Below are 24,038 nucleotides of genomic sequence, written 5' to 3' on the forward strand. Positions count from 1 at the left end.
ACCTTCTTGTTTACTTCTTCAAAAAACGCAATCAAATTCATGAGACACGATCTCCCATTCACCTCGGTGGCTAACCATAACAAGACCGTCAATCCTGAAGCACGTACATCTTATTCCTCAGAATCCTAATAACTTTATTACAAAAGATGTTAGGCTTACTGGTCTATAGATCCCAGGTTTCACTTTGCAGCCCTTTAGACACTCGTGACTAACGATGATTCATTTTATCTCAGTCAGGACTTGTCTGCAATTTCTTCTCCAATTTCTCAGTGTCCTTGGATATATATGATCAGACCCAGGAGATTTCTTTACCTTCGTATATCTTAGGACATTCAGTAACTCCTCGACTGTAATATGAACTGTCCTCAAGACATCTCCATTAACTATCCCAAGTTGCCTCTTCTTTACGTCTTTCTCCATAGTTAGGAGAAATATTAATCGAGGACCTTGTCCATCTCCTGTGGACCCACATATAGATGACCACTTTGGTTTCTGACTGTCCCTATTCTCTTTCTAGTTACCCTTTTTCCTTTAATACACACAAAACCTCTACAATTTCCTTAATCTTGTCTGCCAGAGCTATCTCAAACACACTTTTTTCTCCTGATTTTTTTCTGATGTGCCTCAATCCTTGATACACACCCATGGATGTGCTTGATCCCAACTGCCTGTACCTGGCCCATGCTTCCTTTTTCCTGAACAGGGCCTCAAATTCCTGAACAGAGCCTCTTCACTTTAACAGGAACCTGCATGCCTTGAACTCGCAATGTCACTCTCTTGGAAGAATTCCACTCTCTGGACATCCATTCGCTCACAAACAGCTCACAATTCAACTTGCAAGCTCCTGTCTAATACCTTCAAAATTCCTCTTGCCCCAATTTAGAACTTTAGCATGTGGACCAGACCTAACTAATTTAAAGCTAATAAAACAGTTCGCTGGTCACAAAAGGCTCGTCCATTGACACTTCAGTCACTTATCCTGCCCAATTCCATGAGAGTAGATCAAGCTTTGCTCTCTCCACGTTAGGCCTTTGATATGTTGCCTAAGCAAACTTTCCTGAAGACAAATTCTACCACTTCCAAGCCTTTGGCATGATGGCATTCCCAGTCTATAAGGGGAAAGTTAAATTCCCCTACCAGGGTAAGTCCATTTGTTTTGAAGGCGTGTGCAATCTCCCAGCATTGCTCAAATTCCTGTTGATTATTTGGGGAGCCTACAAAGCAATCCCAACAATGTGTAATGTAAGGGTTAAACAGACTATCTATCTTCTATGCATAACTAAAACTCTGATCTTGTTATCTTCCGGTTAGGCGGTCTTTCTATTTGCGCAAAACGGTTCACAATAGCGCTACGATTTTCCGCCAGTTCACTCACCGCTCTCCTGTGCTGCGAGTCCACAATGTTTTGTTCCGATCGGTTGAATGTCGTAAAAGTTAGCAAGGTTTAAAAATCTTACAAAACGCGCGTGCGCAGATCGATCTGTTTTCCTGCCAGTCAGTGCCACGCAAATTAGTCTCTTCCCCTGTCACTCTCTGGGACGGTCCGCCCCTTCCTGCGTCATCACGTCTTTACTGGAACTGACGGTGGCCGGCGGAGGTTTCCAACCGGACGTTCGGAGGGACCCGAAGCAGCCCCGCCCCAAGCAGCAGCCCCGCCCCCAGCAGCAGCCCGCCTAAAGTGGCCCCGCCCCAAGCAGCCCCGCCCCAAGCAGCAGCCCCGCCCCAAGCAGCAGCCCAGCGTCGGAGACCTTACCCAGCCCCGAGTCGGAGATTTCGCCAAACGGAAAGCGGAGATTCTGATCCTGGCGGAGAACGAACAGCGCCCGCTGTGAGCCCCCATTACACCGCCAATTTCAGCCACTACCCCTCTGGCCCCCCTCGCTGGCTCCTTCCCCCTCCCCTGTGATGCCCCCCTCTCCCCCATGGCTCTTCCCCCGTCTTTACTCCGAGCTCACTCCGCTCCCGCCCACACATCCCTTTCCCCCCACCCCCCACATTGACAGAATGGCATTTTTGTTTCATTCCTTAATCGAGGTTTGCTTATTTAAAAGAAAATCTTGTCCTTAAAGTTCATCAAAATATACTCACTTTTCTACAGAGGAACGTTTCTGTGATTTGCTTTTGTAGTTCAAGGCAATTTTAGCATCCATCCCTGTGTAAACAGCCACACCTGAAAATCATAAGCATAATCATATTTACCAATGTAAAATGGGAGAATTCATGAATATTAAGGTGCTGTCAGATGAAGCAATATTTCTAACAAAGAAATGCAGATACATTCCCTTTACATGTGGCATGATGTCAATACCAGTAGAAAAACCTCTTACATCTCATTTGTAAGCTTTCTGATAGCATTGTATATCATTTGGGATTCTTGAAATAATGGCTTTGCTTAGTTATTGTTTCAGATCTGGCACTAGTTGAATATATGTAGGAAGGAACTGCCGACATTGATTTAAACCGGATAGACACAAAATGCTGGAGTAACTCAGCGGGCCAAGCAGCATCTCTAGGGAGAAGGAATGGGTGATGTCACCCATTCCTTCTCTCCAGAAATGTTGCCTGTTCCGTTGAGTTACCCCAGCATTTTGTGTCTATCTCTAGTTGAATATGTTCTATTTGCATGAGGTTCTAATTAGGAGACATCTATTAACAATCAGGTTAACAACAGCTAGCTTTCCCCACATGGAATCCACAATAGGCCCTCGCAATAAATTAAGCAAAATATGAGAAAGCATTTAATATTCTTATTTCAGAAATGACAGGTATGCTGTTAAACAAATGCAATTACACTTCTCCTACCTCTGATACATCCCATTTTGGAAGTTAGCCTTGGAATTTGCAATTATTCAAAATTAGATGAACATATTTGGAATTAAGAATGCAAAGCAAAGATTCAGTTACAATAATTTTATTCAGGGATACAGAATGGAGAAATGTTATGATAATTGGTTAGCAAGGTCTGGAAACGCATTGGATGGGAATGATCCCCATTTGCTTATTTGCACATCAAATTATATCTGTGGTATTTGCAAGCTAGCTACCACAGCAAGAGACAAAGAATTTTGTGTTACAATAATGTCAGTATAACTTTTGTTTGGCAACTACATATATGGTAATTTCCAGTACGAGAACATTTCTACTTGGTATACTAATATTATCACTAAAATTGTTTGAATCACACCTAACAGAATGTAACACTCTGAATAACTAATCTTCTTATGCAATACGATACGAGGCACAAAAACATTCCCTCTGAGGTTCTGCTATTTCCACTGGCCATATTAATCATTTTCTTTTTTTTCCGATAAAATGCATTTCTCAAAATTCAAGAATTACTGCAAGCTTTTTCCATAATCTTCTTGCCTCTTGCATTCCAAGTATATGGTTTCTGATTTTCACTTCAACAACCTCAAAACTAGGAAACACACTGGTTTCTTTTGACTTTTTGTTCTATAACCTTCAAACTCAACCATATTATATGAAATAGTTCCACATTTCAAGTGGTGAGCCACTGGGAAATGCTAATGTTCTGTTCATGGGTATCCATGGAGACAAATAATTGCAGAGTGGCATGCAGATATATCAGGAAATTTGGGAAACAAATTATAACATAGAACAGTACAGCAATGATGTCAAGCTGCAAAGGGTACAGAGAAGATTTACGAGGATATTGCCAGGACTTGAGGGTCTGAGCTATTGGGAGACGTTGAGTAGGTGAGATTCCTTGGAGCGCAGGAGGACGAAGAGCAATCTTATAAAGGAGTATAAAATCATGAGCAGAATAGATCGGGTAGATGCACTCTTGCCCAGAGTAGGGGAATTGAGGACCAGAGGATATAGGTTTAAGGTGAAGAGGAAAAGATTTATTAAGAATCTGAGGGGTAACTTTTTCCACACAAAGGATGGTAAGTGTATGGAATGAGCTGTCGGAGGAGGTAGATGAGCCTGGGACTATCCCAACGTTTAAGAAACAGTTAGACAGGTACATGGATTGGACAGGTTTGGAGTGATACGACCCAAACGCAGGCAGGTGGAACTAGTGTAGCTGGGACATTTTTGTCCGGTGTGGGTAAGTTGGGCCGAAAGGCCTGTTTTCCATGCTGTACCACTCTGTGAGCACAGGAACGGGCTACATATCCACTCAAAAGATTTGACTGTCTACCCTAACTATGCCTCTCAGCGAATCGGCCTCCACTGCCTTCTGAGGCAGAGAATTCCATAAATTCACAACTCTCTGTGTGAAAACGTTTTTCCGCATCTCAGTTCTAAATGGCCTACCCCTTATTCTTAAACTCTGGTCCCTGGTTCTGCACTCCTCCAACATCGGGGACATCTAGCGTGTCCAATCCCTTAATAATTTTATGTGTTTCTATAAGATCCCCTTTCATCCTTCCAAATTCTAGTGAATACAAGCCCAGTTGTTCCATTCTTTCATCATATGACAGTCCCGCCATCCCGGGAATTAACCTTGTAAACCTATGCTGCACTCCCGCAATAGCAAGAATATCCTTCCTCAAATTAGGAGACCAAAACTGCATACAATACTCCAGGTGTGGTCTCCCCAGGGTCATGTACAACTGCAGAAGGACCTCTTTGCTCCTATACTCAACTCCTCTCATTATGAAGACAAACATGCCATTAGCTTTCTTCACTGCCTGCTGTACCTGATGAACAAGAACACTCGGGTCTCGTTGTACTTCCCCTTTTCCTAACCTGACACCATTCAGATAATAATCTGCCTTCCCATTCTTGCTCCAAAGTGGATAACCTCACATTTATCCCCATGCATCTGCCCACTCACCCAACCTGTCCAATTCACTTTGCATCCTCATAGCATCCTCCTCACAGTTCACACTGCCACCCAGCTTGGTGTCATCTAAAAATTTGCTAATGTTACTTTTAATTCCTTCATCTAAATCATGAATGTATATTGTAAATAGCTGCGGTCCCAGCACCGAGCCTTGCGGCACCCTACTAGTCACTGTCTGCCATTCTGAAAGGGACCCGTTAATCCCTACTCTTCGTTTCCTGTCTGCCAACCAATTTTCTATCCATGTCAAAAATAACCTGGTACTCAACCCAACCAAAACAAAAGAACTGGTTATTGACTTCAGGAGGAGGAGGAGGAACCTGCTCCTCTCTACATCAAAGGAGACGTAGTGGAGAGAGTCACTGACTTTAAGTTCCTGGGAATATACATCTCCCAGGACCTCAAATGGACAATGAACACCGTCACTCTCGTGAAGAAGTCACAGCAGCGGCTGTATTTCCTGAGGTCTCTGCGGAGAGCAAACATTTCACAGCCGCTGCTGCTGTCCTTCTACCGGTGCGCCGTGGTTAGTATCCTCTCCTATGGCATCCTGGTGTGGTTTGCTAGCTGCACTGTGGCTGAGAGGAGGGCGCTGCAGAGAGTTATTAAAACTGCACAGAGCATCACAAACGCTCAACTGCCCTCCCTGGATGACTTATACAGGGCCCGATGCTTGCGCCGAGCCACAAACATCCAGCAGGACACATCCCACCCTGCCAACCACCTTTTCACTCTGCTACCCTCTGGGAGGCGATACAGGTCTCTGAAGGCTCGCACCGGTAGACTAAAAAATAGTTTCTACCCATGTGCGATAAAAGAACTTAATTCGAACAGAGAACACTGGGGAAGCACAATATAATTTGGGGTGCAAGGTAATGCGCAATATTCTTTTAAAATATTTTTAATACTATTTATTATTTTCTTTACTGATCTTGTGTATATGTGAGTCAATGGCTGTTGTGATTTGTTCTTTTTAAATCTTTTATCCTGTGTCTTCTATGTACACACCGAAGGAGATGCAATAGAATTTTATTGTACAGTTGTTGTGCAATGACAATAAACGTATTCTATTAATACCCTTTTCCAAATACCATGTTCGATAATTTTGCCCACTAATCTCCTGTGTGGGATCTTATCAAATGCTTTCTGAAAGTCCAGGTACACTACATCCACTGGCTCTCCCTTGTCCATTGTACTTGTTACATTCTCAAATAATTCTAGAAGATTTGTCAAGCATGATTTCCCCTTCGTAAATCCATGCCGACTTGGACCGATTCTGTTACTGCTATCCAAATGCGTCACTATTACATCTTTGATAATCGACTCCAGCATCTTTCCCACCAACGATGTCAGGCTAACTGGTCTATAATTCCCTGCTTTCACTCTCCCTCCAATCCACAGGAACTGATCCAGAATCTATAGAACATTGGAAAATTATCACCAATGAGTCCATGATTTCTCAGGCCACCTCCTTGAGTACTCTGGGATGCAGAGCATCAGGCCCTGGTGATTTATCAGCCTTCAGTCCCATCAGTCTACCCAACACCATTTCCTGACTAATGTGAATTTCCTTCAGTTCCACCGTCAATCTAGGTCCTCTGTCTCCTAGTACAGGTGCACAACCTTTTATCCGACAGCCTTGGGACCAGACACTTTTCGTAATTTGGAATTTGTCGGTCTTCGGAATGGAAATTTTTTAGCGTAGATTTTAATGGCTGGCTCAGTGGTAGAGTGCCCGGCTCATATCCGCAAGGTCGCGAGTTTGCGACTTGATCCCGGCAGTTCCTCGGTCGCGAGTTTGAGTCTTCAGTGTAGTTTTTTTCTTGCAGAATAAATGTCTGTATGAAATGCAGTGTGTTGAATGAATTCCTGAATTTGTAAATGTGACCGCAGCATTGAATCACCTCCCGCACTCATGTCACCCTAGCGGGGCTTCATGCCCTAAGGCGGCCTAAGGCGACATTTTCACACTCTTATATCCGTGTGCAGCAGAGACGCCAAACGTGAGCTTTGGTGTGCAGACGACATCCTGGAAAAAATGTCTGGTTTCTTCCAGGTAGGCGATATACCCTCCCGCGCAATATACCCTCCACTTCTCTTTTTAGTTCCCCTTTCTTCCAGGACCGATCCGAGGTTCCGCTGTCACCTCTGCGGGCCACCCTCGGTGAACGCTCACTCAACTTTGTCTTGGGATTCCTACTCTCCCGGTCAATGTACCCTCACCTTCTCTTTTATGAATGGGGATTTAGTTCCCCTTTCGTCGAGGACCGACTGGAGGTTCCGCTGTCACCTCTGCGGGCCGCCCTCGGTGAACGTCCTGTCTCCCTGTCCCTGGGATAGCAGGGGGTGATCAAACAGCACAATACCCCCCCCCCTCCCCCTCCCCCCCACCCCCAACTCCAGAGGAATCCGCTCCCCGATGGGCCGCTACGGCGACAAGTGGCAGTTCGCCCACAGCCCGAGAACAAGACGCACCTTGCGCACCAGCAGCAGCTGCCCCTCTGGAGTTGGAGCGGGGCTGGGCTGGAGTTGCTGATCTGGGATCTCCGTGCTTGCAGTGGGCCTGGGGGTCGGTGTCCCGATGAGGGGGCACAGCTCGGGCTGTGGGCGAACTGCCACTTGTCGCCGTAGCGGCCCATCGGGGAACGGCTTCTGGTGGTCCCGATGTCTCCCGCTAGTTTGCAGTTTTCCTCTGGAGTTGGAACGGGGCTGGGCTGCTGCTGGCTGTGGGTCTCTGGGATCTCCGTGCTTGCAGTGGGCCTGGGGGTCGGTGTCCCGTTGGTCCTGACATCTCCGGTGACTGGCATTGCCGACGTGAAGACAGTGCAAAGCCCCCACGCCGGTGCAATGGGCGGGGAGCTGGGGAGGGAAGGGGTCACACACATGGCCGGGAAGCAGAGGGGTGTAGGTGGGGTGAATGAAGGGAGCGACAATCTGCTGCTGCCTGCACGCTGAGTTAAAAAAGTTCCCACGCAAGACTCACGATACACTGTGTATCGTGAGTCTACCGTGGGAACTTGTTTAACTCAGCGGGCAGACAGCAGCATATTGTCAATTATTAACCCTCCCGCGCAATATACCCTCACCTTCTCTTTTATGGATGGGGATTTAGTTCCCCTTTCTTCGAGGACAGACCGGAGGTTCCTCTGTCACCTCTGCGGGCCGCCCTCCGTGAACGTTTTCAAGGACCTTTTTTCAAGGACTGAAAAAATGTCGCTATTCGGAGGTTTTCGTTATTTGGATCTTCGGATAAAAGGTTGTGCACCTGTACATCTGGGAGATTGTTTGTGTCTTTCTTAGTGAAGATAGAACCAAAATACCTGTTCAACTCATCTGCCATTTCCTTGTTCCCCATAATAAATTCACCTGTTTCTCTCTGCAAGCGACCCACATTTGTCTTAACTAATTTTTTCCTCTTCACATACCTAAACAAGCTTTTACTATCTTGGCTAGCTTACCTTTGTACTTCATCTTTGCTCCCCATATTGCCTTTTTGTTGACCTTTAAAAGTTGTCCAATCCTCTGGCTTCCCGCTCATCTTTGTTATGTTATACGTCTTCTCTTTTATTTCTATACTGTCCTTGACTTCCCTTGTCAGCCACGGTCCCCTCTTACTACCCTTAGAATCTTTCTTCCTCTTTGGAATGAAATGATCCTGCATCTTCTGGATTATTCCCAGAAACACCTGCCTTTGCTGTTCCACCATCATCCCTGCTAGGATCCCTAAATTAAATGTGACATCTCCAAGTTTGTGGATGAAACAAAGCTGGGTGGCAGCGTGAGCTGCGAGGAGGATGCTATGAGGCTGCAGGGTGACTTGGATGGGTTGGGTGAGTGGGCAGATGCATGGCAGATGCAGTATAATGTGGATAAATGTGAAGTTATCCACATTGTTGGCAAGAACAAGAAGGCAGATAATTATCTGAATGGTTTCAGATTATGAAAAGCGGAGATGCAACAAGTCCTTGTACATCGGTCACTGAAAGTAAGCATGCTGATTCAGCAGGCAGTGAAGAAAGCAAATGGCATGTTGGCCTTCATAACGAGAGGATTTGAATTAAGGAGCAAAGAGGTCCTACTGCTTACAGTTGTACAGGGTTCTGGTGAGACCACACCTGGAGTATTGTGTGCAGTTTTGGTCTCCTAATTTGAGGAAGGACATTCTTGCTATTGAGGGAGTGCAGGTAGTTTCACCAGGTTAATTCACAGGATGGGTGTGACTGACATATAATGAAAGAATGGATCGACTGGGCTTTTTTTGCTGGAATTTAGGATGAGGAGTTCTTACAGAAACATAAGGGACAGGCTAGATTCTCGAAAACGTTCAATGGTTCGTTTATTGTCACATACACCAATTGGTGTAGTGAAATTCGAGTTGACATTGCAGCACATTAATGTGAACTGGATGTATTCAAGAGAGTTAGATAATGCTCTTAGGGCTAACGTAATCAAAGGATATAGGGAAAAAGCAGGAACAGGGTACTGATTTTGGATGATCAGCCATGTTCATATTGAATGGTGGTGCTGGCTCAAAGGGCCGAATGGCCTACTCCTACACCTACTTTCTATGTTTCTATGTTACATCTCCCCATAACCTCCAAAGATCCAGCAAAAACAATCCAAGTCTATGCAACCTTCCCCGGTAGCCGAAACCCTCTAATCAAGCCAGCATTCTGATAAACCTTCTCTGTACATTCTCCAAGGTCTCCATATCTTTCCTGGAATAGGGCAACCAGAACTGCACGCAATGGTCCAAATGCAGCCCAAAGGGCCTGTCCCACTTTCACGACCTAATTCACGACCTTTTTTACTCATGGACATTTTTCATCAGGCTAGGAAAACGCCCCGACCTACTTGATGCCACGAGTACCTACGGCTAGCGTCACGACCTACCTATGATCTCCTACGACATCGTGACGACCATGCTGCGAGTACCAGTCAAGGGCAAACTCGGCAGAGGTCGTGAATTAGGTCGTGAAAGTGGGACAGGCCCTTAACCAGAGTTCAATAGAACTGCATCAAGACTTCTTAACTGTTATATTCAAAACCCTAGCAATGAACGCAAGCATACCATATGTCTTCTTTACCACCCTATCTACAGTGCTGCCACCCTTAGGAACTAAGAACTTGGACTCCAATATCCCTCTGCACATCAATGCCATTAGGGTCTTGCCATTAACTGTATATTCTTTCCTTACATTCAACCTCCCAAAGTGCAACACCTCACACTTGCTCAGGTTAAACTCCATCTGCCAGTTTTCCGCCCATTTCTGCAGCTAATCTATATCCCGCTGCATCTTCTGCCAGCCTTCCTCGCTTTCTGCAACTGCTCCAGTTTTGGTGTCGTCAGCAAACTTACTCATCAACCCATGTACATTTATATCTATGTTATTTATTTATAGTAAACCCTCATTTTTACAGATCTATTCATAACAGATTCCAGTTATAGTGGACTGACCTACTGATCTTCACTGCCAGCCAGGGCTGCCGATGCCACCCCCGCCCGTGCCGCCACTACGATTGGCTTCCCGGCCGCTCCCAGGCCGTCAACCTGATCGCTCCCGCGCTGCTACCATCAACGCTGCCTCTACCACCATCACAGCCGCCATTACTGCGGCGGCACCACCACCTCCGCCACCAACATCAGCGCAGTTGCCACTGGTGCTGCCGCAACTGCTACTGCAGTCACCACGCCAACCCGTACCTGCACTCTGGCCACCCGCGACCAACGACGGCCTGGATCCTCGCCTCTCCCTGGCCGCCAGCAGGCCGGGGCTGCCATCCAGATCCAGTTCCAGACCCAGAGTCTGAAGAAGGGTCTGGACCCGAAACGTCACCTATCCATGTTCTCCAGAGATGCTGCCTGACCATTTGAGTTACACCAGCACTTTGTGCTTTTGTGTATTAACCAGCAACTGTAGTTCATACTCAGTTATAGCAGACAATCAGCAATAACGGACACCACCTCCTCACCCATGGTCTGTTATAATGAGGGTTTACTGTATATCACAAGCAGCAGAGGTCCCAGCACAGATCCCTGCAGAACTCCACTGGTCCCAGACTTCCATCCAGAATATTTACCTTCCACTACAACTGTCTTCTATGAATAAGCCAGTTCTGAATCCATACCACAAAGTCATTGCGAATCCCAAACACCTTAATCTTTTGGATCAACCTACCATGAAGGACCTTATCAAAAGTCTTACTAATATCCATGTCTCCAACATCCTACCCATATATATTATGTTTACAGCACATTCACCATCGTCCTACCTTCATCAATCTCCTTTGTCACCTCCTCAAAAAATTCAATCAAGTTAGTGAGTCATGACCTGTTGCTTACAAAGTCGTGCAGGCTCTCCGCAATAAGCCCATTTTCTTCCAAATGGAAGTAAACCCTGTCTCGCAGAATTCTCTGCATTAGTTTCCCTACCACTGACGCAAAGCTCACTGGCCTATAGTTCCCTGCATTCTCTATATTCGTTCTCTTAAATATCGCAAGTCCTGCGTCACCGTCTCCCGATTGGACGGTGTTTCCAATCTGCTGCGCATGCGTGTACCTGTGACTTTGCGCAGAAGATGTCGGCGGACATGCGCGTAAGAAAGTAAACGACTGTTACATTGATTACTCCATTGTGGTTATTGTTCCAGTAAATACATAACAGTTCCTATTCAAAGCAATCTCAAAACATATGGTGTTGTAACCATTATCCCAAAATTCCTGGCTGGGCTCATTTTGCAATACAAGGTCCAGTATGGTCTCTCCTCGAGTCAGACTATCCACATATTGTTTAAGGAAACCTTTTTGGATGCACCTCACAAATTCTGCCCGTTCTCTTGCCCTGAGTAAGTCTCAGTCACTATGGCAGAGCAAGCTTGAGAGTTCAGTCAGCCTACTCCTATTTCTTGTATTCTTATGAATTAATTGCTCAATTAACTTCATTATTCTCCCCGATTTCTGGAGTTGTTACGATCTACTGGCCTTGTCCTTTCATCTAAGTTTATTAGCTTCAAGCGTTTTTTAAAAAACCTGAACAGCCAACCAGCTGTGAAGGACAATCAACGCCTACCCATATATATTATTTTTGCAGCACATTACCTTCTGCTGTGATTCACTATCTGACTGGTTTCTAAACTGTCTCTTTCATTGGAATGAGTGGATATCGAGCGAGCAATTGAAATAATTAATGTATATGAATCCAATGCATTTTATATTAGCATTCTTAATTCTGTTAGACATAATAAACTTGTCTTGAAAGTTGCACTGCTTCTTTAGATCTTCTAACCCTTCTCTGAAGATGAATTGTCATACTTTTTTGTAGGTTAGATCATGAATTTCAAATTGTGTTATTAAATCAAAGTGATTTATGCCAGAAATAGTCAAATAATAAAACTATTGAAACTATATTTATGTGCAACTGTTAGAAATGTATTGTCATACAGCCTATAGAACAAACTGCTTAGAATACGTAGGAAAAAGACAAATGCTGATACATTTGGGAACAAAGCCACATAGCAGAAAGCAGCACAGGAGCAGTATAGCTTTGTATATCTACTCTAATTTATCTCTGAATTACATTCTTATCCCTACACAAAATAGATAAAATGTAGGTTATGAAAAATCAACTTATCACCAACCAACCTCTTGAACATTGTTGGATATATTTCAGACAATTTCACAAGCATATATAATTATTATTGAATATTTTCTGAATTTGCTGTCAATACAGATTCTAGCCAAAAGTAATTTAATTTGGTTGGAACACATAAATATTAAAAAAAATCTTGGTACCAAAAACTTGGTTGGTATTTTTCAAACTTGCTCCTTTAAGTAGAAGGTTTTCTGGTCCCAGAGGTCTAAGGAAACAGAGGAATTTATTATTTAGCAATGTTTCAATCCAAATTTGCTTCAAGGTTACATATTTAAAAATCTTTTATATAACATGAATTAAAGTGTTTAATTTATCTTCTGAATGCAGCTAAAAATGCCAATTCAATTATTTTATTGCAGGTACATTATTGCTGAAAAGAAAAACAGACAACGTTTGTTACAACGCAGCATGTTACCAAAACATTTACAGTTGTAGTTGCTTGAACTAAAAATCACTTCCAAAACATCTTGTTAATTAGTGAGTGGATTTTGCTAGAGTGCATCCAACTGCTTGCTAAATAAAATGCAAATGAGAAAAATCCATTCAGTGAAGATAAGAAACAAAATGCTGGAGTAGACACAAAAAGGTGGAATAACTCAGCGGGACAGGCAGGATCTCTGGAAAGAAGGAATGGGTGACGTTTCGGGTCGAGACCCTTCTTCAGTCTCGATCAGAAACGTCACCCATTCCTTCTCTCCAGAGATGCTGCCTGTCCCGCTTAGTCACTCCACCTTTTTGTGTCTATCTTCGGTTTAAACCAGCATCTGCAGTTCCTTATTACACAAAAAGCTGGACTACCTCAGTCGGACAGGCAGCAACTCTGGAGAGGAATGGGTGACGTTTTGGGCCAAGACTCTTCTTCAATCCATTCAGTGCTGAGTAGTAGGGACCTTGGACTATCTCTGACACCTCTCTCTCCTTTCTTGATCTCTGTCTCCATCACAGACAACAGACCATCGACTGACATCTACGACAAACCGATCGACTCCCACAATTATTTGGACTACATCTTTTCCCACCCTGCCTCTTGCAAAGACGCTATCCCACATTATTAATTTCTCTGTGTCCATGCATTTCCTTCCAAGGCCTTCTTTTCCAGGACATCCAGTTTCCCCTGCTGTCATTGATGGATCCCTTCCTGCTTCTCCTCCATGTCCCATAGTTCTGCTCTTGCTCCCCCTCCTCCTTGCAGATCAAGGATACAGTTTGCATGGTCCTCACTTATCACCCCACCAACACATCATTCTCTGACGACTTCAATGTGATCCCACCACCAGACACATCTCCCATCCATCTCTTTCGTCTTCTGCAAAGCCCATGGCCTCCGCAATTCCTTGGTTCACTCAACGCTTCCCCCCAAACCACCCCCTCCCTACATACTTTCCCCTGTAACTGCAGGAGATGCAACCCCCCCCCCCACCCCCAGACGTCCTCTTCCCCAGTGCCCTACCCATTTCTCCCCTTGCCTTCACTTATCGCCCTTCCTCGAGTCTCACAATTTGCATCGGTTCTTATTTACACTTTTTCTCTTTTCATCACTGGTCGTTATCCATCAAAACCCCCTCTCAGTTTTATGCTCGAAGGGCCGAATGGCCTACTCCTGCACCCATTTTCTATTTCTATGTCTATGTTTCTATGCATCTATAACTCGCCAGGCTTCATCCTGCCCCTCCTTCTTTCCAGTTCTCTCTCCACCTCCGCTCCCCACCCATACATGTTCCGCAGAGATGCTGCCAGACCTGCTAAGTTATTCCAGCTTTTTTCTGTCTTTTACTGTGTTGTTGGTGCTCCGTTTATATACAATTAGTTTGAATTGATGATTATTTTGCCCTTGAATATTTTATCCTTACAAAATATTCCCAAACTTGCTAGTTTGCATTTTGACAATGTCTTTTTTTAAACTCTTTTTATCATGTCTAGTAGCTGTGGAACATTTTCAATGAAGAATACCTTCATCAATTTCACAGAAAAGTGGAAGATATAAATTCTCATACCTCACTATTTCTTCTTCTGGGCTATTTATTGCAATCTGTCCAACAAATCTGTAAACAAGCAAAAAACCTTCAATATTAATACAGAGAAAATATTTTTACAAGTAAAACCTAAGTTTGCTACTTAAGTTAACTGACATTTACAAATAGCATTATTTAAGAAGGAACTGCAGTTGCTGGAAAAATCGAAGGTAGACAAAAATGCTGGAGAAACTCAGCGGGTGAGGCAGCATCTATGGAGAAGGGTCTCGACCCGAAACATTGCCTATTTCCTTCGCTCCATAGATGCTGCCTCACCCGCTGAGTTTCTCCAGCATTTTTGTCTACCTTCACAAATAGCATTTACTCATTTCCAACAGTGCTTTGATCTCACCTATATAAATCTGGTTCAGGTTGGTGACAGGTTATAACAGCCCTCAGTGTGTCCAGCTGAGAAACGGACTGCAACTTTGCTATTTCTGGAACTGCACGATGGGTCTAAAAGGAAGCACAAAGCTTAAAATTGAAAAACAACTGATGACATCTAATCCTTCACAAATTGACTAACCATCTAAAGAGGGAAGTTCGATTTCCTCATTGCTAATACCGTCACCTTAAATTGGAGAATGTCCATTCATTCTTCCATTTGCATTTATTTCACAGTTTAGCAAGACAATTTTAATAAGATTACTCTGCCTATTTAATAGACTCATACAGTCACCTCCCCTCTCAACTGCTGTTGCTTCCAACACTCCAGCTTGGAAGCGACAGCAGGTGTGATGTGCGTGTGCCTCGGTGACCGAGGGGGCACATTGAAACACAATGTGCTGGAGTAGCTAAGCCAGTCCGAGGAAGGGTCCTGATGTCGCCTATCCGTGTTCTTTGTGTCCTTTTAGTGGGTGAAGAAGGGCTGGCTGATGCACCTTGTCAGACGGGAGTGGTGTCAGCATTGAGGCTCTAAACGGCCGAGGAGACGCTAGGAGCCGGGGATGGGTTGGCAGATCATTCCATTCACTTTAAGTTTACATTTTATATTTGCTTTATAAAGGTTTCTGCCACTCCATGGCGCTTTAGAGACATGGGAGGGGTGTCATTAGCAGGCCAGGGGGGTACTGCCATTTCATTATTATGATTAGTGATTAGTGTTAGTCCAGAAAAACGGATAATCCAGAAAGGCTCTGTAACCGAGGGTGCCGGAAAAATCAGTGTTCAACCTGTACTATTCATTTAACCCCTTGCTCCACACATAGAATAAATACCACACTGATTCTTCAGGGTACATGGTCTCTTCTAAGCTACCCTTTTACTCAACATAGTTATTGAATCTTTTGGTATTCTCCTTCATATTATCTCAGGGATATCTCATGGCCCCCTTTTACCCCGCTAATTTCCTTCTTCAGATTACTCTTTATACTCTTCAAGGGACACACTCGATCTCAGCGGCGTATACTAAACATATGCCTCATTCCTTTTTCTAACCAGAATCTCACGAACCTTCATCAAACAAGTGTCAATGCCCAGCTTGTCCTTCACTCCACTCACCCTGAACTCTTCTTATCACACTTACATTTTTCCCACTTGCCACTCCACTCTTTACTTGTAAACATCCACTCCCAATCAACTTTTGAGAGTTTCTGGCTGAGGCGGTGGAAATTAGCCTCCCACCAATTTAGAACTTTCATGGACCAGTCCTACCTTTTTCTATGATTTTCTTGAATTATGATTTTTGGTCCCAAATTGCTCCCCACGAACATATCAACGATTTTCCCAGTCTCATTTCCTGAGAGATCAAGTATTGTCCCCTTCCCTAGTACGGGCATCCATATTTTGCTTCAGAAAACATTCCTGGACATGCTAGACAAGTTCTGCCCCATCTAATCCATTAAGATCGAGGCAGTTGTTTATTACAATCCTACTATGGAACAAACCTACTTCCATCTAACTTAACACCATTTCCGACATTTCCCTACCGTTTCTAGACCTCGCTATCTCCATCGCAGGTGATAGACTACTGACTGACCTACTACAAACCCACTGACTCCCATGGCTAGCTGGACTACATTTCTTCCCACCCTGCTTCCTGTAAAGACTCTATCCCCTACTCCCAATTCCTCCGTCTACGCCGCATCTGCACCCAGGATGAGGTCTTCCAAACCAGGGCATCGGAGATGTCTTCATTCTTTCGGGAACAGGGGTTCCCCTCTTCGACTATAGAAGAGGCTCTCACCAGGGTCTCCTCTATATCCCATAGCTCCGCTCTCATGCCCCATCCCCCCACTCATAACAAGGACAGAGTCCCCCTTGCCCTCACCTTCCACCCTACCAGCCGTCGCATACAACAGATAATCCTCCGATATTTTTGCTACCTCCAACGGGATCCCACCACTTGCCACATCTTCCCATCTCCACCCCTTTCGTCTTTCCGCAGAGACCGTTCCCTCCGTAACTCCCTGGTCAGTTTGTCCCTTCTCACCCAAACCACCCCCTCCCCTGGTACTTTCCCTTGCAACCGCAGGAAATGCTACACTTGCTGCTTTATCTTCCCCCTCGACTCCATCCAAGGTCCCAAGCAGTCTTTCCAGGTGAGGCAGAGGCTCACCTGCACCTTCTCCGACCTCAACTATTGCATCCGCTGCTCTAGGTGTCAACTGCTCTACATCGCTGAGAGCAAGCGTAGGCTTGGCGATCGCTTCGCACAACACCTCCGCTCAGTTCGCATTATAACCATATAACAATTACAGCACGGAAACAGGCCATTTCGGCCCTTCTAGTCCGTGCCGCACACTTGTTCTCACCTAGTCCCATCTACCTGCATAACCCTCCATTCCTTTCCCGTCCATATACCTATCCAATTTATTTTTAAATGATAAAATCGAACCTGCCTCCACCACTTCCACTGGAAGCTCATTCCACACAGCTACCACTCTCTTAGAGTAAAGAAGTTCCCCCTCATGTTACCCCTAAACGTCTGTCCCTTAATTCTCAAATGTCCTCTTGTTCGAATCTTCCCTATCCTCAATGTAAAAAGCTTATCCACGTCAACTGTCTATCCCTCTCATCATTTTAAAGACCTCTATCAACTCCCCCCTTAACCATCTGCGCTCCAAAGAATAAAGACCTAACTTGTTCAACCTTTCTCTGTAACTTAGTTGCTGAAACCCAGGCAACATTCAAGTAAATCTCCTCTGTACTCTCTCTATTTTGTTGACATCTTTCCTATAATTTGGCGACCAAAATTGTACACCATACTCCAGAATTGGCCTCACCAATGCCTTGTACAATTTTAACATTACATCCCAACTTCTATACTCAATGTTCTGATTTATAAAGGCCATCACACCAAAAGCTTTCTTTACCACCCTGGTATTAACCAACCTGATCTCCCAGTGGCTCAGCACTTCAGCTTCCCCTCCCATTTCGAATCCAACCTTTCTGTCCTGGGCCTCCTCCAGGGCCAGAGTGAGTCCCACCGCAAATTGGAGGAGCAGCACCTCGTATTTCGCTTGGGCAGTTTGCACCTCAGTGGTATGAACACCTCCAATTTCTGGTAGTCCTTGCTTTCTCCTCCTTCTCCTCCTCTTCCTAGTTCTCCCACAACCCACTATCTCCGCCTCTTCCTTTCTTCTTCCTGCCCCCTACCACCCCCACATCAGTCTGAAGGGTCTCGACCCGAAATGTTACCTATTGCTTCGTTCCATAGATGCTGCCTCACCCGCTGAGTTTCTCCAGCATTTTTGTCTACCTTCGATTTTTCCAGCATCTGCAGTTCCTACTTAAACATTCCATCTTGACACAAATGACCCAAAAGCTTTACTCACAGGAAAAGCAGTGGAGTTATGCAGAATTATATTGCTTTACCATCAGAAAGACTTGCATTTACTTCATACTCTGTGATAATCAGTACGGGAGCACCTCAAGGCTGGTGCTCAGCCCCCTGCTCTACTCACTCTATGACCGCGTAGCCGGACATAGTGCAAACTCCATTTTCAAGTTTTCTGACGACACCACCGTTGTGGGATGAATTACAGATGGTGATGAGTCAGAATATAGAATTGAGATTGACCGACTGACCATCTTGTGCCAGCACAACAACCTAGCTCTCAATATCAGCAAAACCAAAGACCCGATTGTGGACATTGGAAGAGGAAGGTTGAGGACCCACAATCCTGTTTACATCAATGGGGCGATGGTGGAGAGAGTCAAAAACTTCAAATTCCTGGGCGTGCATATTTCCGACGATCTCATAAAGAAAGCACATCAGCGCCTCTACTTCCTGAGAAGATTACGGAGATTCGGTATGTCAAAGAGGACTCTCTTGAACTTCTACAGGTGCACAGTAGAGCGCATAATGACTGGTTGCATCGTGGCCTGGTTCGGCAACTTGAACGTCGAGGAGCGGAAAATACTGCAAAAAGTTGTAAACACTGCCCAGGCCATCACCGGACCTCCCCACCATCTATCGAAGTCGCTGCCTCAAAAAGGCTGCCAACATCATCAAAGCCCAACACCATCCTGGCCACAAACTCATCTCTGCCATCGGGAAGAAGGTACAGGAGCCTGTGAACTGTAACGTCCAGGTTCAGGAACAGCTTCTTCCCTCCAGCCATCAGGCTATTAAACACTACAACCTCATAAGCTATGAACTACAATAGACTATTATTATTATTACACTGTTATTGTTTGTTCTTTTTTTTCCTGAGTTTTTGTTATATTATTTATTATGATTACACATTCTGTTGTGCTGCAGCAAGTAAGAATATTATTGTTCTATCTGGGACATATGACAATAAAACACTCTTGATTCTTGATTTACTAGTGCCGACAAGGTGTTAGAGCACTTTATAGCCATAGTCGTACTTCAGAAGTTACAGGTGCTACTGTGGTATGTTAGAAAGGCTGTGCAATATTCTATTGAGTTGGCTGATGACTAGATTGGTTGAACAGGTTGAACATGTTTTTTTGACAATTCTTTGAATTGATTTTCCTTTGTTTAGGTTAATTCAACGTCAGAATTGTGCAATAAAGTGTGTAATACTTCACACTGGTCATAATTCACAGGACATAATGTATTAATTGTTTTCTTAAAATTCACTGTTTTAAGTTGGACAAATATAAATTTGCCTACTTTCCTTTGCATTTCTGAATCCATGCAAATTGTGATGTTAACCGCAGTTAAATATTTGTTTACCAGTTTATTACAGATAAATGATGGCTACATTCAAGTTCCCTTGCATTGCACCAGGGGGGTGGGGCGGGGAGTGGTTTAATTTCTCAGCCAATGTCTTTTAATGTCAACGTAACATCAGTATCCTTTACGCACCCCTAAGCAAATGTAGGAATGCAAGAATCTTATGAGCACCTGCTGTTTGCAGTTGGGGTATACGGAGAGAAGATAGGGAAAGAAAGACATTATCAGAATAGTTATTGACATCCTGATGCTACATTTATTTAATGGATCATTTTGGAAGAAATTATCATAAAATAACCATTCTCAATTTGACCACCTAGTTAATTAAACTGCAGATGTTTTCCAGAAAAATATAAAATTTTAGATTAATGTTTTGTCGACTACATAATGGAATACAGCTCAGAAATCCCAAATACTACAAAGCTAGCATGCACATTTCAACATAGTTTGTGAAACTTCACCGCTCAGTCTAAAAAATGCTTTTCACATTTTCTACCCACATAAAACATCAGAAACTAATTTACAGGTGAACTTAGAAAGAAAAGTGCACATTCAAAAATATGTTTTGTGTTCAAACAAATTTGCACTGAAAATGCAATCTTGAGTCTTTCACAGTCTTCTGTAGTTTTCCTCTTTAAATATACAAGCCTTTACTTTTGGTCTAGACAGTTAATCAAAATAGACACTCATGTAGGAAATAAAGTGACCTTCAGATTGGTTTCTCCATCCAAACTTGCTGTAGTGACATAACACGTCCCATTCGCATGGTCAGTTGACAGCAGCACTAAATCTGTCGGAAATGTTTGATCTTTTTCTATTTTGACAATGTCACCAACCTACAGGTAGAAATGAAAAGCTGCTAAATAGTTTGAAATAAACCAACTTAAAAACATAATTATTTGCATTAATATCTTAGAATTTCAAGATATGGGCCAAGATTATTAACTGTTTTTTTGCCGTTTGGCAGCTGCTTTGGGAAACTGATAGCAAACTTTGCTTTTTAGTGTTGCTTTCATAACTAAGTAGTTTATTAAAACCTTTTCAGAGGGCATAGGTAATCAACATAGTACAACATCACAATGTAAGGTAAACTTTTGTAAATTAGTGAAATAATTTAGATATAGAACTTACATAATTACAAATTATAATTTTTAGTCAATTATATCCAATACATTTTAAATTTAACCTCTCATTACAAATCAAAATTTTCATTCCTTACACTCGAGTTATTTACAGCATCCGTTGTTCACGGTGTGGACTCCTATACGTCGACAAGACCAAACAGATGATTGTTTTGCTGAACACCTACACTCAGTCCGCATTGCCCTACGCGATCTCCCTGTTACCGAACATTTTAATTCCCCTTCCCCTACTGAACTGGGCCTCCTCCATTGTCAGAGAGAAGCCACATGCATATTGAAGGAACAGCACCTCAGATTTTGTTTCAAGTAACTCTTGCATTCCCTCTCTCTCTGCCCCTCCCCCACCCTAGCCGTCCTGCCAGTTCCTCCCTTCGCATCTGTATATCCGTTTGTTATCACCTCTTCCACAAACAACCATGGACCGTTGTGGGCACCACCTTTCCTTGGGTATCAACTGGTAATATAAAATTGCCGGCACTGCTCTTCTCTTTACCTTTTCATACCTCTAGTTTCTCTCTCCCCTGATTCTCAATCTGAAGAAAGGTTTCAACCCAATATATCACCTATTGAAGTTTTGAAGGGCAGCACGGAGGAAAGGTGGCCGTGGCAGCCATTACTCCCTCTGGGAGAGGCCGTCTATGGAGACCTGCGATTCCTCTGTCGATCGCAGGGACTCGGGGAATCGTGACACCTTTTCCTCGCTAGTGATCCCGATCCCACCTGGCGATCTCTGGCCGTCACGGGGGACGACCTCCTCTCCGTCTCCCCCGCCAAATCGTCTGTCACGCGGGTGGGTGGTCTATCAAACAATCAGCCGGCCCTCTGTTGCTTTTGACCGTCCTCAGATCGCGCCCGCCCGAGGCCTCCCTCGTGTCTAGCCGCCCGCCCGCCGTGGGCACCGTAGTCCGCTCGCCGTGGGCCCCGCAGCCCGTACGGCTCCCCTCCTCCTCCCCCCCCCCTCTCTCTCCCCTCCCCCCCCCCCCCCCCCCCCTCCTCCCCCCCCCTCCTCCTCCTCTCTCTCCTCCTCTCTCCCCCCTCCTCTCCCCCCTCCTCTCCCCTCTCTCTCTCCCCCTCTCTCTCCCTCTCTCCCCCCCTCTCTCTCTCCACTCTCTTTCCCTCCTCCCCTCTCTCTCTCTCTCTCCTCTTCTCTCTCTCTCTCTCTCTCTCCCCTCTCCCACTCTCTCTCTCCCCTCCTCTCTCTCTCCCCTCTGCTCCCATCCACACTCCCCCTCCCTTTACCCCCCTCCCCCCAACCTGTGTGTTTGGGGGGGTGGTTAGTGTGTGTGTGACGCCACAGGCCGCCCCCCACAACTGCACGAGGGGACGGGACCCAACGGGTCCCACTTGGTCTAGTGTCTTTTAAAAGTCATAATTGTATCCGCTTCTATCCTTTCCTCTGGAAGCTTTTCGTTTAACCTATATCCACTAGTTTTGGAATCCTCTACCCTGTGATAAAGACAAAGAGCATTTTACTTCATTCATAGCCCTCAAGCTTTTGTATAGTTCAATAAGGTCACCCTCAGCCTTCTACACTCCAAAGAAAAAGGTCCTAGCTATCCAGCCTCTCCCTGCAACACAATACCACAAGTTCTGGGAAAATCCTGATAAATCACACACAGCTTAGTAACATCCTTTTTACAGCTGAACAACCAGATTTGCATGCAATGCGCCAAGTATGGTCTCACCAATTACTTATTCAGCTGTATCAGGATGTATCATGCAGTACTGACTAGGTTTCCCACTAAAGGCATGTGTGCCAGATACTGCCTTCAACACACTGTCCACCTAGATTGCCACTTTGAGGGAGCCATGTACCTGTTCTACAACATTCCTCTGCTCTCTATCATTTAATATGCAAGCCATACCCTTGTTTGACATACCAAATTGCAACACCTCACACTTGTAGAGCTAAATTCGATTTGTCATTCCATGGCTCAATATCCCAAATTATCTAGATCCCATTGTAAACTTAGGTGTGTTTTCTCACTGTCCATTATACCACCAATTTTGATCACATCTGCAAATGTACTAAGCATGTTAACTGCATTGTCAGCAAAATCATTAATGTCGAAAACAAACAACAGTGGACTCTGCACCGACCCCCGTGAAACACCACTGGTCACAGGTCTCCGAACAGAAAGAACCTTCCACAATTACCCATTAACTCCTTCCTCCAAGGCAATATTGAATCCTGAAGATAGACACAAAGTGCTGGAGTACCTCAGTGGGTCATGTAGCATTCTTGGAGAAAAAGGATGGGTGCGTCACGGGACGGGGACCCTTCCTCAGACTGAAAGTGGAGGAGAGGGAACTGGGGATTTTCACTGAAGGGGAGCAGTGAGAGAGGGTCTCACATGGAGCTGTGAGACCCTCCTCTCTACTTTCAGTCTGAAGAAAGTATCTTCGTATATATCAGCATCTGTAGTTCCTTTCTACACAATATTGAATCCTATTGACTTGCTCACCTTGGATTCAATGTGATCTAACCTTCCAGTCTGGTCTACCATGTAGGATTTTTCAAGGCCTTGCACAAATCCCCTTCCATCTAAATGGTATTAGATCCTGTCCCCTCACAATCTCCCCCTTTCCCACCACTGACGTTTACTGGCCTGTAGTTCCATGGGTTGTTTTGGTGCCCTTCAGTTAATTTTATTGTCCCTTAAACTACATAACTTGGCTAAATAGTAAAACTAAATAGCAAAAAACAAATTGATGGATGAACCCAGCAGGTCAGGCAGCTTTAGTGGAGGGAAATTGATAAACATCAAATTGGGCCCGGATCCTTCTTTAGACTGATGGAGTCGGGGGAAGAGAGCTGATAGATAAAGGTGAGGGGAAGGAGTGGAGCAAGAACTGGCAAGACTGCAAAAGGGTGCAAATGGTGTAATCTGATAAAGGAGGAACGTGGATTGCAAAATGTAGAAGCACATGCTAGTGGGTGAAAGGAAATAAAGGGATGGGAGAAAAAAAAAAATCACATGGTCATCACACTACTCTGTATCCACCTGCCTTAAAGCCATCCCACTTCCAGTCGTTGCTTCACCTACTTCCAAGCACCAGGATTTCTAAATTCCCTCGAGATTTAACCCTCCTCTTCACAATGACAGCTAAAGTATTTAAATCTACTCTGAAGGTCAGTTTGAACCTCCATGCAATTAAGTATAGTTGACACAATTCTGTTAAAAGTTCAGATCAGCGGATTCGATTCGATTTTGAGGTGGCAACATGTTGGATTAGGGAGACAGTACATGTGTGGTCCAAAGACAAAGTTGG

The 24,038-nt window shown here is 44.5% G+C and overlaps 1 protein-coding gene across 3 annotated transcripts in view; it reads right to left on the bottom strand.

Moving 5' to 3' along the window:
• Positions 1 to 24,038, bottom strand: part of atp11b (ATPase phospholipid transporting 11B (putative)) — a 174,951-nt gene that overhangs the window by 118,795 nt on the left and 32,118 nt on the right. For all 3 annotated transcript variants that reach the window (XM_055645390.1, XM_055645388.1, XM_055645389.1), the window contains exons 6-10: positions 20,331 to 20,459; positions 14,830 to 14,933; positions 14,460 to 14,507; positions 12,606 to 12,670; positions 2,089 to 2,170 (exon numbers count right to left, since the gene is read on the bottom strand). In XM_055645390.1, coding sequence (XP_055501365.1) covers positions 2,089 to 2,170; positions 12,606 to 12,670; positions 14,460 to 14,507; positions 14,830 to 14,933; positions 20,331 to 20,459 — 428 coding nt within the window. The remainder of the gene's footprint in view (positions 1 to 2,088; positions 2,171 to 12,605; positions 12,671 to 14,459; positions 14,508 to 14,829; positions 14,934 to 20,330; positions 20,460 to 24,038) is intronic.

The sequence above is a fragment of the Leucoraja erinacea genome, chromosome 14 (genome assembly GCF_028641065.1).
Source record: "Leucoraja erinacea ecotype New England chromosome 14, Leri_hhj_1, whole genome shotgun sequence".
Lineage (NCBI taxonomy): Eukaryota > Metazoa > Chordata > Chondrichthyes > Rajiformes > Rajidae > Leucoraja > Leucoraja erinaceus.